Source organism: Ursus americanus, chromosome 25 (genome assembly GCF_024610735.1).
Source record: "Ursus americanus isolate L20-20 chromosome 25, mUrsAme1.1.p, whole genome shotgun sequence".
Lineage (NCBI taxonomy): Eukaryota > Metazoa > Chordata > Mammalia > Carnivora > Ursidae > Ursus > Ursus americanus.
The window spans coordinates 42,020,107-42,034,016 of record NC_142151.1 but is presented as its reverse complement, the minus strand read 5'-3'; the positions used below and the strand labels follow the sequence as shown (position 1 = coordinate 42,034,016).

Here is a 13,910-nt window from a genome sequence, read left to right as displayed (position 1 = left end):
TGTTTTCATTTTCTAAGAATAAGAGTTACATAAATTATGCTGTTGTGCATTAAAAATCCAGAATGTGCAGATTAGAAAACAATGAAACATCACCTCCCTAAAACCAAAAAACCAATTACCCTGTCTCCAGGTTTTAATACAGGTTCATTTTTGGTCCCCAGTTTATTAAGCAGTGTGTAGGCCAACTTTAAACTTCTGCTCCACAACTTTCCTGGAAAAAGAAAAGAATCATATAGAAAAACAGGCCTACCTCAGCGAGGGAGCATTCAGTTCATTAGCACATTTAGTAAGACAGCAGCTCTTCCAAATGACTTGTTAGACAAGCATCGCCCCCACCAGACGAAGCCCCTCCCCCACAAAAAATGCTTTATATTCACTTGAGTTTACAAAAGCCAGTCTTGTTTCCAAGCCAAAAGAAAACACTACCAGATGCTCATTTTGGTATAGATAATATTTCAAATTCTTTTGTGAAGTAATCTGAGTATCGTTAGAAATAATTTGATGTGAGCTGATCACATTTAAAGGGAGGACAACAATTTTTATAACAGGGCTGAAAATCAGAAGACTACTTCTGTTCTAAGCTTCTTCTGAAGAATCACTTACATATATGGTATTAGATACTTGAAGTTAACTGCAAAGCAAAAGTATGACCCAAATGATTAAGCATTCCATGCCACTGTATTTCAGTGAAAACAGATAATATGGAAATTAGGTGAAACATGAAGATATTCATAGATGTTAAATAACCATGTAAAGATTTGGTCAGCTAACTGCTTTAAGGGTTACAAGGATGAAATTAATATATAACTTATGAAATGAACACTGAAAATCACTTTTTGGGGGAAAAAAGTTTATCTTCCCCTCTTCCCTCCCCCTCCCTCTGACCACCCTTAGAAATTCTCAGATTATGTTAGAAAGTGAAAAAGAAATCATGTCATTTTGAATAGGTATGTTAGTTATACATATAGCTCATTCAGAGGGGCAGCTAGCGTTCTAAACTCACATCAATTTGTCTGGTTCTTTAAATAAAAATTATTTTTTCCTTAAAATTATTCTATATCTAGGTCTATGGACAATGTGCTTCACTTGTAAAGGGAAAAAGGAATATGTTTGCATAAACTAGCATAAAATCTCACAGCCCAGGTTGAATCCATTCTTCTTGTTGAAAACAAAAGTAGGGGCTCAGTCGGTTAAGAGTCTCTCTGGCTCAGGTCATCATCCCAGGGTCCTGGGCTCCTGGCTCAGCGGGGAGTCTGCTTCTCCTCTCCCTGTTCCTCTGCCCCTGCTGTCCCCACCCCCACTCAAGCTCTCTCTCTCTCAAATAAATAAAATCTTTAAAAAAATTTAAAAATTGAGGGGCGCCTGGGTGGCGAAGTCGTTAAGCGACTTCCTTCGGCTCAGGGAATGATCCCAGCGGTCTGGGATCGAGTCCCACATCAGGCTCCTCCGCTAGGAGCCTGCTTCTTCCTCTCCCACTCCCCCTGCTTGTGTTCCCTCTCTCGCTGGCTGTCTCTCTCCGTCCAATAAATAAATAAAATCTTTAAAAAAAAATTGAAAAATTGAAAAATAAAGTTATTTTAAAGGAATTTTTAAAAGAAAAATAAGTTACTTTAAAAAGTTATTTAAGGGGCGCCTGGGTGGCACAGCAGTTAAGTGTCTGCCTTCGGCTCAGGGCGTGATCCTGGCGTTACGGGATCGAGCCCCACATCAGGCTCTTCTGCTATGAGCCTGCTTCTTCCTCTCCCACTCCCCCTGCTTGTGTTCCCTCTCTCGCTGGCTATCTCTATCTCTGTCGAATAAATAAATGAAAATCTTTAAAAAAAAAAAAAGTTATTGAAAAAGGAAAAATCAAACCTTAGTTGTGGTGCAAAACTAAATGGAAAAGTACCAATTCTTTGGGGTTCTTTTGTTTTGTGTTTTTTTAAGATAGATTTATTTATTTATTTATTTATTTATTTATTTATCAGAGAGAGAGAGAGAGAGCACGCACACAAGCAGGGGGAGCAGCAGGCAGAAGGAGAAGCAGGCTCCCCGCTGAGCAAGAAGCCCAATGTGGGACTTGATTCCAGGACCCCGGGATCACAACCTGAGCCAAAGGCAGATGCTTAAATGAATGAGCCACCCGGCATCCCTAATTATTTGTTCATTATAGAATTTTGTGCCTGTTCTAGCAAGAGGTAGAATGAAATGGCAAAGATCTAAAAAGTAACTGATTTCAATTTTTAGATAAAAATATTGGATTTTGGGGGGCAACTGGGTGTCTCAGTCAGTTAAGTGTCTGCCTTCGGCTCAGGTCATGATCGCAGGGACCTGGGATCCAGCCCTGAGTCGGGCTCCCTGCTTAGCGGGGAGCCTGCTTCTCCCTCTCCTCCCAGCTTGTACTCTCTCTCGCTATCTCTGTCTCTCTCTCAAATAAAATAGATAAAATTAAAAAAAAAAAAAGTATTTCTTAAAAAAAAAACTACTGGATTTTTAACATATATCCTGCCCAAACATCTTCTCCAAATCCTCCTAATATTAAATCATCAGTGGGTCTACAAAGCCTCTTTCTTCTTTCTGCTCTTTTACATATTAGCTGCTTTGCGAATATCATTTAGCAAATGAAAATACTTGACAATAACTCTACCTAGAATTCAGGATCCTATTAAAATAATTTAAAAGATCTGTTGAAACACAAGACCAGTAACTGCTAAATAACAAGATGAAAACAGCACCCATGATAATCTGAAGAATTACTGGGAGAAAAGAAAGAGCTGGGAGTCTTGCAAACTCACCATATGTGAGAGTGTAAACTGGTTTCCCCGTCACGTCCAGTGCAGTCAGACAGGGGCATTTTGCTTGCGTGGTGCCCCAGCGCTGCAGGGCCGACTCAAGGGCAGGAGGCCAGTTACAGATGACTCCTAATGGCTCCCCTTTTACTGGGGTCATCTGCCGTCCCTCAGGCTTGGGCTGGTTGGGGTCTGGCTGAGGTACTGTACCAAAAAAACCCCCAGAGGTTATAAAAATATTATCTGAAATTTATACAAATAGCTACTGACACAACTTAGGTCTCTAATCTCAAATATATTTCCCTTTTCTCTTCATCTTTATTTGGTTTAAACTCTGAGAAAAGAAATTTTATTGCTAGAAATGGTAATCCACAAACTGGGCCTGAATTCACTTTCCCACGTAACTGTGAAATCGTATTTAATATATTTTATGTAATAAACAAATTCTGACCCTAACAAAAAAATCACTGAACATACAGAAAAACACAGAGCATACATTCCTTTTTTAGCAATTTTATAATTTTACTCAACTGGTTTTTAAATCCTTAGATCCTTTTAATCCAGAAGTGTCTGATGTTAGAGAGCCAAGTTCCACTTCACTGGGTTATATTTAATGAAACAGCATTAAACTGTGAGTCAGAAAACCCAAATTTACATTAACATTTTACCAGTGTGACCTTAATCAACTTGAGTGACTTCAGCCTCATTTTTCCTCATCTGTAAATCGGGGATAGTAACACTTAGACCACATGGTCATTATTACACTCCACCTTAGCCAAAAGGCCGAGACGGATCACAGGGTCATTATTAAACTCAAACGGATAATGAGCACGGATGACAGTGTTCCATGTCTCCGTACCTTTGTACACATCTTATGTGGCCAACCCCTTTGCTCCTGGGGTATACTTGGTACTCATTCTTGTCAGCACATGCCCTGGGAAGCCGTCCCCAGTCACTCCTTCCTTAGAGCTCCCCACTGTGTGGTAGTCTACCCATGTTAAACCACTGGGGATCCTCAAGGGCTTCTTTTACTGGGTAAGCTTTTCTCCTCCTAAGCCTGACACCCTCTTGAAAGAAGGCACGGTTCTTTTGTCTTCTTATTGCCTATGGTGCCTAATACATAATGGTAGCTCAACTGGTGTCAACTGAGCTGAATTTGGAGGAACCAAAGTGCCAGATTATTAACATGGTCATTCCAGAAGCTGGAGGTGAACAGTACTTCATAGTTTTTCATACAAATAAAATAAAAGTTCTCTTAATTTTTCTACAATGAACAAATACCATTCAAATAATAAAAAGCAAAAAAATTCTACTTTCATAGCAGGAATGGTAATTTACATATGGAACAAAGTCAAGTTATTTACTGAGTGCCAATGATATGCACAGGAGGTGATAAACACCGAGGAAATAAATGCTGTACATGTCACTCTTCGAACAAACATTTACTGTTTCTAGTAAATGCTAGGTGCAAGGAGCGCAGAGTCTGTGCCCTCACGAGGTATCTGGAGTGCAAGGGGGACACACATACATACATAGAACTAAGCAGAAAGACATGAGCAGTGCGTGACAGAGACATAGGGAGGGCAGAAGAAGGCCACATCACTAGCTGAGAGGACGGAATCCCCCATGTGAACTGAGTCTTACAGGAAGGGTAGGAATTAGCCACATGAGTAGGAGATGAGAAAAGAGGCAAAGAAAGGAAAAGAAACAGAGTAAGCAGCAAGTATTAGATGGACAAATGAAACATGACATAAATTTTCTTTTATAGCTCAACTTAACAACAGACTTGGGAAATTTACTTGAAATGTCTTGATTCTTTTTCTACTAACATAAAATTAATGAACTAGTTTCATTTCCCAATTTACTGCCCCAGATATGTAACATTTCAGCTGCCCTTCTGCTTCGTATATTCCCAGACTAAACTACCGTATTAATTAAAAAAATAAACATGGGTGATTCTAAATAGTTTTGTTTTTATGGACAGACTATATATACGATAGGCATAGTCTTCTGGTCATAAAAGTCTGTACATTATTGCCATCCACTAGGCCTCAATGCAGACCCTGGGGGACACTTATTCAAAGGCTTCCAAAGACATGTGGGTACTTTACTTTTCCAAAGATAATCATTATTTAAATAAGCAGTTGTTAACTATTTATAATTAGTGGAAAGCTGTTCGTGCTATTCTGCCAGTGAAAATTGTTCAGGTGTGACTCCTATTAAACGCTGACCTTCTTTTGCCTGGTGAATGAATGCACAGTGCTGGAAATACTGGGGAGGCTATGACTGGTATGAGCATCGTGAATATCAGTGTATGCAGGAAGATGTCCATAGTTCAATGCGTTTAGTGACTCCTAAAGAAACATAAAGTCATCTTAACCTCATTATGTCAGGTTGCCTGTTGCTTCTGGCTGCATAAAGTGGGCTAAAACCAGATGTAGTCTATTAACATGCCTAGTTCCATTAACACGTCCAAAGTGATCAAAGCCTACTGTATTAGTCTCAGGATGCAAAAATGAACTACAAAACTACCAAGGCTCAATTCTTTTGACAAAACCTTTCACTAGGTAAATCTGTTTGTCTGTCACCCAGCTTCAATAATTATCAAATGGCCACCTTCATTTCATCTATACTCCTCATTCAACTCCCAATTCTTCCTATTAAATCCTAAATATCACATGATCTTATCCATAAATATTTGTTAAATTATTAAATAAAGAAATCACGATTACCACTTCCTCCACAAAGCCTTCCCTAACCACACAGATGGGACTGATTTCTGCCCTTTTCCCAGCTACTGTATTAATTGATACATGCTTACTGGCTAAACTATGCTTTCATGTGTATGTATTTTACTATCAGTCTAATGTGTAAACAATATGAAGGAATGGCTGTATTTTCATAAATCTTTGAACCCTTTTCACCACCTACCACACTGTCCGGTAGATAGCAGACACATGAGTTGACTGGCTGATTTAACAAAAGGATTATGTTATATCAAAAAAGACTGGGCAAAAAAAAAATTTTTTTTTGGTAAGGAGAGACATTATTTGAAAGGATTAAGGGAAGGTGGAAGGAGGGGAAGGACCATTTACAAGAGGGAGAACTCTGACAATAAGACCTGCAAGCGTCTTTGGGCAAATTTTTGAGGTCAAATTTGACATGGGTATTCTAGGATAATGCAAAATGTAAATAATTCCAAAAATTTTATATTTGGGAGAGTTCCTAATTTCAAAGGGTATATTTTCCAAGGATAGTTCTATGCCTCCATAGTTATCTCTTCACCTTTCTCTCCCCTCCCTCCCTCTTTATTTTGTGCCTGATATCTGAAATACAAATGATCCTTAGGGAAAGAAGAACAGAGAACTACGAATTCTTTCAACAAAAATGCTGCCTTGTTCATCCTTAAATCCTACGGTACCTGACATGTAGTAATTGCCTAAGATACGTCTGTTGAAGGAATATAGATGTCTTTGGTATTATTACTACTACCTTCCACAATTTCTTCAGAGTCATCCACAAAAAATTCCTTTAAGGGAGGTCTTTTGGGTCGTTTCAGAGTATTGAGAAGCTGCTGGATTTTGGTGGATACTCTGCTACTGACAGGAACACCTAGAAGGGAAAAAACAGTAAGTGAAAATTCACTGATTTTAGGGCTATCTCAGCTTCTCAATCCTCTTAGGAGTTTTTATTTCTAATGACATTTGGCTTTGGCCCACAGTCTTTCTCTATTTCAACTGGGCCAGATACATACACATGTGTACATGACAAACTCTATGACAACACAGAACAAATATGGTGCTATTATTAGCACCCTGCTTCCAGATTTCATCTAATCCTCCTTTTTTCTTATAGCATGCTTTTTTTTTTTTTTTTCCTCCACACTCAGTGTTTTGTTCAGAGTCTCTTTGGACACTGCAGACTGTCTGAACAAGTACCAGTGCTGCCACAGGGCAGACTGTTGACAAGAGGGTGCTCCAGAGGACACGCGGGTCGTGTCAGTGGGCGGTTGCAGTGGGTTCTGCGACTGCACTGAGTGGCTGAATGCAGGCGCTGCTGTTCAGGATGTGAATTTCCCCAGTGTAACTAATATTCCCTGTTTAGCTGCCCAAAAGAACTCCCTACCATCAGCTGTATCCATAAGGCTGGACCTGTTGGATCCTTTGTGCATGCCTTTAACTATCCCCGAGGGGGGCAGATCAATATTTGCTGGGCGCATTGAGGAAGATGATGATGAAGAAGAGGTAGTTGTAGTGACATCAGGGGGAGCAGAGAAATTCTCTAAGAGGGGAGAAAACAAAATTTAGAATTATATTACAGTAGCAATAAAAAGAACCTTTAAATTTTTGTTGTTGTTTCTCAACAAGGAAAAAACTACCCTAAACGGGGCATCAACTGTTGTAAGGTAACCTTTGAAATAAAATTCTACTAGTAACATATAATGAGAGGGCAAGAGGTTAAGGAAGGGCATATCAAAATCATTATTTTCAAAAACCTGAATAGCCTTAGTAAGAGCAAATCACATCAAATATTCCTGAAAAACATTCCTTCCTACACAGAAAGACTGGTAGAAATTCAATATTAATAATCATAATAGAATAAAAATTCTATTCAAAATGAAAACAAAGTGAATATGGTCAGTATGCTACTGATATTCTAGTCTCAAGCATTTCTTCATGTTTATGTTGGCTTATCTATGTTTCCTCTTCCACTGAAAATGGAAGGAGTGTCTTGGGAGTGGGGTCAGATTCCTCAGGTTTCCAGATGAAGAAAACCAGATAAAACCCACTTCCAATTTCTATAAAAATAACCCACAAGAACCTCGGATCTACTTGACCAAGTTCTTCCCTTGATTGAAGCATGATTACATAATGTTATTGTACTCTGCTTCACGCAGGGATTCTTAATGTTGCGAAATTGAATGACATAAGTTGGAGGAGAGCCATTCAACAGGGAATGTGTTACAAAAAACTTAGAAAAACATCTGGAGAAGAAAAGGAAAATCAGAGGAAGTAAAATATATGATTCACAAGAATAACAATAAGCCACTCAAAACTACAAAAAAAGACAAAAAGCATAATATAAACAATTTCTAAAATAAATTTGGGAGCAAGGTCTCTATGCCCTAAAAGTCTGTTATTAGTAGTTCAATAGTGTAAAAGTTGTGAATATACTAGCACAAGTATACTACAGTATACCTTTCTGTAGGATAATGTAGTAACAACGCATTAAAAATAGGCACTTTTATTTGACCCAGAAATTCCACTTACTGGAATACATCTTAAGGAAATAATCAGACGCATGCACCAAGCTGTGTGTTCAAGGATGTTCATTCCAGCAGTTTTTATAATAGCAAAAAATTGGATACTACCTAAATGTTCAAAACGGGGGAATGGCTAAAAAAACCAAGGCATGGCCATATAATGGCATACTCTGAAACCATAAAAATATAGTATAATTCTATATTAATGATATAAAAGGTGTTTGTGATACACTGCTAAGAAAAGCAGGTTATGAACAATATGTGTACTAGTACAATTTCATTTTTGTAAAAACAAGACCAAAATGGTACATATTCCTATGCAAAAAAAGTCTAGGAAATATACATTAAAGTGTTATCCGTGGGAAGTGGCTTTATAGATGACTTTATCTTTATCTTCAAATTTTTCTATTGGGAAGATGAATTGCTTCTGTTAGAGCAAACATCCAAAAGGCAATAATGTTAAATAAAATGGTTTCTATGCTGTACCTGAACAAAAAACTTTTCATAGACTAGTAGAAGCAATAGAAAAAATATAAGGTCAGATGAAATCATCTTGTTAACAAAAATCTAGACAGAGTTAACAGGGTTATTAGGGCAATATTTTTAATAAGTGAAATTGCGCTCTTTCAGACAACTGTGGAAAGAAAACCTAACCCAACCATGGCTCCGTGGCTTGTCCTTCCAAACAGAAGCGATGGTGAGCATTCTCATCTGCAGCTGCTGTAAGAGGTTCAGTGAATGACGGGGCAGAGCCAAGGTTCAAGACAGGCACCAGCTGCTGGCACTGAGCGTTTTAATGTGGGCAATCATACCTTCCAGGTAGCTATGCTCTTTACTAATTACACGCTTGAATTACAAACTTTCTAAGTTTTCCTTTTCCAAAATCAATTAATAAAGATATATATCTATATATATATATATGTAAGGTAATGGAGAAAGGTCACTGATATGAAAATTACGACACCACAGACACATGATGTTTAAATACATAGCGTAGTGCAATATGTACCCCCCACTTTGGCAGAAACAGAGATCTGAGCTGTGTCTTTACCTGCAGATGTCACAAACTCTTTAAAAAACACACACAAAAACATAAAGCAGAGCCAAGCAAAAGCTACACTCCATACAGGACATCAGCAGCAGGTAGCAGCTCAAAGAGCACCAACGTCCTCAGCCTGCACGCCCCAGTTGTAGCAATAACACAGCAGCAAGGACAATAAATCCAGTCTTTACACTAAAGACAAAGGGCTTCACTGATATTGTCTTATGCAGAATTTGTTCAGGTTTTATGGGTTTTTGTTTGAGAAAACACAGATAACAATCCTGGACAAATCTAAGATGTTACATATTTTAACAGCTTTTAATGCATGGAATATTCTCTAACAGGGATAAACCCACACTAAGACTGGTGTTACATCTTGCAGCTTGAGTATTGCTTATGGAAATAGCTATGGCTTCAGGTGGGCAGCGCTATGCACCAATAATGCAGACGAGTACCTATCATTCCAAATGTATTGCTGGTGTTTCCTTCTTTGCCCCATTAACTGCTATGTTCTTTCTGATTTTCTTAGGCCACTCTGAAAAACCTAATACAAATCATAAAACTATTCCCTGGATGCTGGGAGCTAAATGGAACATAATTTGAGCTTCTTGGGTAGACCCAGCTCCTACCTATTCGAGTATTGGCAAATACATCAGCTAGAGACCCACTGGTTCCTTTGACCTCTCCATGGGACAGCGTAGAAGATGCGGATGAAGAAGTGGACGATCCCTGAATTGAACGGTTGATCCAGGACTCCGCATTCTGTAAGCTCTGTTGCAAGGCAGCAGAGAGCGCAGCTTGGCGTCTCAGAGAGCCCTCATCCTCAGAGGCCGAAGACGTGTCTGTGTGGAATTAGAAAAAAAGAAGTTCTCGATCCTGCCTAGAACAGAGACTTTTCAGTTCTTGCTCATTGATCACACATTCAATTTTGACACAGCAAAATATCTGCATTCTTTTTTTTTTTTTTTTTTAAGAGAGACAGAGAGATGTGGGTGGGGGGTAGGGAGAGAGAGAATCCTAAGCAGGCTCCATGCCCAGCGTGGAGCTCGATGCGGGGCTTGGTATCATGACCCCGAGATCATGACCTGAGCCAAAATCAAGAGTGGGATGCTTAACCAACTGAGCCACCCAGGCACCCCTATCCACATTCTTAAGGTAGATTAGTATGTAAAGTTTCTCAAGAATCTCAAGGAAAGGTCTACGGACCAGAACCTGCATAAATAAAACAGCCTAAATCTATAAGTAATTTTAAGTTCTTAAAAAATCCCCTTTAGAATATTTAAACTTCATTTACTGCTTCTGTGTTCTGAACCTAATCAGGATCTAAATTCTGGCTTATCTACTTATATTCAAGTAATACTGAAGTGCTTATATATCTTCCTCCACCTCTTAATTAGAGAACCTTGTGATAGGTTGCTACACTGATTTTGACAAGTATTCATTAATTAGTTTCTACTCAAAAGGAAATGATCTTGATAGGGTGATATAAAAACTTACTTTTGTTAACAACAACTTAAGCGTCAAACAGTGAGTTAGGTGCTGGGGAACTAGAAATGGAATTAGAAACAGTGCTTAGCCCGGAGGCATTCATGGTTTTAGTGGAAAAGTGGTCACTCAGCACACGTAAGCTTTTTCAAACATGACAGGAGACAACCCTGATCTGCATTGCCCTTCTTAATTCTCAGAGAAGAATTGTGAGAAATTTACTGATGTCTGTATTTGGCCTGGCTCTGACTTCAGGAAAATAAGGCCTAAATTAGAAAACCACGTTGAGAAAAAAAAAAAAAAGAAGTCCAACCAAATATAGGATAGCCGAGAGAAGCAGAAGTCAGGAATTTATTTCAAGGCTCTCAGCTTAGGAGGCATACAAGTTAAAGGGGCATTTGGTCTGATCTGAGACAAACCCTTAACGTAATTTTGGGGGTTATAATTAATGCCCTGTGGACTGAATTTCATACAATTTTTCAAAAAATTAAACACTCTGTGGTTAGTCTACTGAACACTCTAACTCAGGGGAAACTGTAGGTATACATTCTGCTTTGGTTCAAAAAGCCCAAGAGAGAGGTGCCTGGCTGGCTCAGGTAAAGCATGCAAGTCTCGATCTCAGGGTTGTAAGTTCAAACCCCACGTTGGGTGCAGAGATCGCTTAAAAATAAAATCATTAAAAAACCAAAAACACAAAGAGCCAAAGAGTTAACAGGGCTAGAATGCTGCTAGCACTCAACAATGGAAATCAGAACCACAAAAGACTAATTTAACCCAGAAGCCAAATTTTGTAGGTCCAGAGCAAGCAAGGAAGTTAAAATGATGACCATATCCTGGCTTCCTGCTCTGAACCACCTCCAACTTATTATCCCATATTAAAGGAGATATGAGGCCCAAGACTGATTATTTTTACAATCTACTACGAACTACAGTATGTGCTGGAAACTATGTCAGGTTCTGGGCATTTTGAGATGTGTAAGTTCTTATGAGACAGTGCCCTAAAAAGGCTTACGGTCCAATACAGGAGGCATAATCCCACGGGTTATCTCACAAGAATACAAAAGATGCTAAGAAACAGGGTAAGCAAAGGGTTTCCCAAGAGGGGCACCAATCCTGGCAGAGGATTTCAAGAACTTCTATGTAAATGGAGTAAAGACTTTGAGGTGTAAGGGGCAAAAGATGAGGCTGGAGAGGTAAACAGTGGTTAGACCCAAAAGGATACATCGATGATGTTCTTTAAAGGGGAAAGAGATCTATAATGCAAAAGCAGAGTGACTTAAGGAAAATATAGAGAAAGAAAAGTAACAGCATCTGTAACTTTTTATTTAAGGAAAGAGGTTTGTATCATTTCCAAAAAATATCCCAACATTTCAACGGTACCTTGGGAGGCAGAGACTTCTGTCTCTGTAAACATGCTAAAGAAAAGATGAATGGGCGGGTGGCGTGGGACAGGTGGATGTGACCTTAAGAATAAAGTACTTTCAGGGTCATACATCTCAGGATCCCACAAACTCCACTGGATTTACAGGCTGCCTTTATTGGATCATTTATTTTAAACCGCGTTAAGTCTAGAATCAGAATAACCCAATTTTCAGAAGATAGTAAAACCAGTATTTTCATGATTAAATTGGCTCTGCTATGTATCCATATTGGATCAATTATGTAATTAGGTATATTGTTTCAATTCAATTACCTTGTTTGCCTGCCAGTCCTCCTGAGTGTTTAGTGACTACAACTGTGGGCCAGCTTAGCGTAGTGGAAAAAACATGGCCTTGGTGTCGGTCTTCCATTTGAACTCTGGGGTCCACTCTTCACAAGCTATGTGACTTGGGGATAAAATCACCCATCTGAGAAGGTTTGCTAGTCCATCCCTTCAACAAATACCACTAAGCACTACACTAGTTTGGCAGAAATAAAATGGTGAACAAGGAAGATACGTCCCTATTCTAATAGGACTTAGAGTCTTACAGTGCAGGCACCCAAGGGGGTGAGACCTAAACCCAGGAAGGCCAGAAGGGTAAGCAGCTATTGGTTCTGAGGGCTGTGGGGCGGGGGCGGGGGAGTAAAGAGTCAGGGAGAGGGAACAGCATACGAGGAAGCTGGGAGGGGACAGAGAACAAGGCACATTTGAAGATCGGAAAGAAATGGGACTGGCTGAAGCACGGGAGGCTGCACTGATGGAAGACGAGGTCGGACAAGCGGACAGCACTGGGCTGCTCAGGGTCTTTGTGCTAACTGCAGCAGGAGACCACGGAATGAGACAATGTCCAGAAGGCAGTGCCAGCGCACATTAGTTCCCCTGCTCCCCCCCAAATAATCCACCCTCTATTAGCTCACAGGCACAAAACCGGCTGTGCAAAGCTGCTGGCGGGTCACCTATTAAGGTCACACAAAATGTAAGCACCGCCCGGGTACTGTATCTTTTTAGAAATAAAACCAAGCTCCCTTAAATATTTAAATGTTTATTTGGTAGTTTTTTGGGTTTGTTAAGTAGTTTTCACCCAGGAAACCACTGTGGATTCGTAGAAGCTTGGGCAAGATTTAACAGAAATAAAGTTATTTTCCCACTGATTCTGCTCCGGTTGAACATGAACTCACAACTCCTACCCATCACAACTAAAGTTCCTCACCTAAACTCTACTCTTACTAAGATGAATACCATAGGTCCCATAGAACAGAAAACAATTTTAAAAACATGGTTTGTCCTTCAGCTTATAGTTGGTGTGATTTTAACACAGCATCGTTTTATATTGATAACCAGAAGCCTAAAATCCACTTATGACCAGTTAGAAAATATAACAATCAGCTTGTCGATTTTAAGGGAAGGAAAGTCCTGGATTTACTGCCTTTAACTGTTGTAGCACTTTTAGTCGAAGAGAAATGACTTCCCTCTTCTTGGCAGAAAATAGATCTATGATATCTCAAAATGTTTATTTTAAAAGTTTAAACACCTACCCATTCCACCTACTAATGGAATAATCTATCCAACCCACTCCTGGGTATCTACCCAAGAGAAATGACAATATACAAGGACTTGTACGTGAATGTTCACAGCAGCTTTATTTGAACCAGGTAAAAACTGAAAGCACCCAAATGTCCATCAGGAACTGAAAAGATAAACGAATCGTGGTACATCTGACAGACTACTACTCAGCAACAGAAAGGAATGAACCTCTGATATAAGCAACAACATGATGAATCTCGAAATAATTATGCTGAATGAAATATGACGGACCTCCCCCTGCCCAAAAAAAGTACAACAAAGTATGATTCTGTTTACATGAAATTCTAGAAAATATAAACTAATGTATAGTGACAGAAAACAGATCATGGGGAGGAAGAGAAGTAGGAT

General features: G+C 39.3%; 1 protein-coding gene across 4 annotated transcripts in view; it reads right to left on the bottom strand.

The window, feature by feature from the left end:
- Positions 1 to 13,910, bottom strand: part of DIP2B (DIP2 acetate--CoA ligase B (putative)) — a 213,236-nt gene that overhangs the window by 56,442 nt on the left and 142,884 nt on the right. For 2 of the 4 annotated variants that reach the window (XM_045801065.2, XM_045801067.2), the window contains exons 5-9: positions 9,703 to 9,915; positions 6,894 to 7,049; positions 6,258 to 6,380; positions 2,775 to 2,972; positions 120 to 211 (exon numbers count right to left, since the gene is read on the bottom strand). In XM_045801065.2, the coding sequence (XP_045657021.1) occupies positions 120 to 211; positions 2,775 to 2,972; positions 6,258 to 6,380; positions 6,894 to 7,049; positions 9,703 to 9,915 (782 nt within the window). The remainder of the gene's footprint in view (positions 1 to 119; positions 212 to 2,774; positions 2,973 to 6,257; positions 6,381 to 6,893; positions 7,050 to 9,702; positions 9,916 to 13,910) is intronic. The other 2 variants (XM_045801066.2, XM_045801068.2) reach the window with 2 other exon arrangements.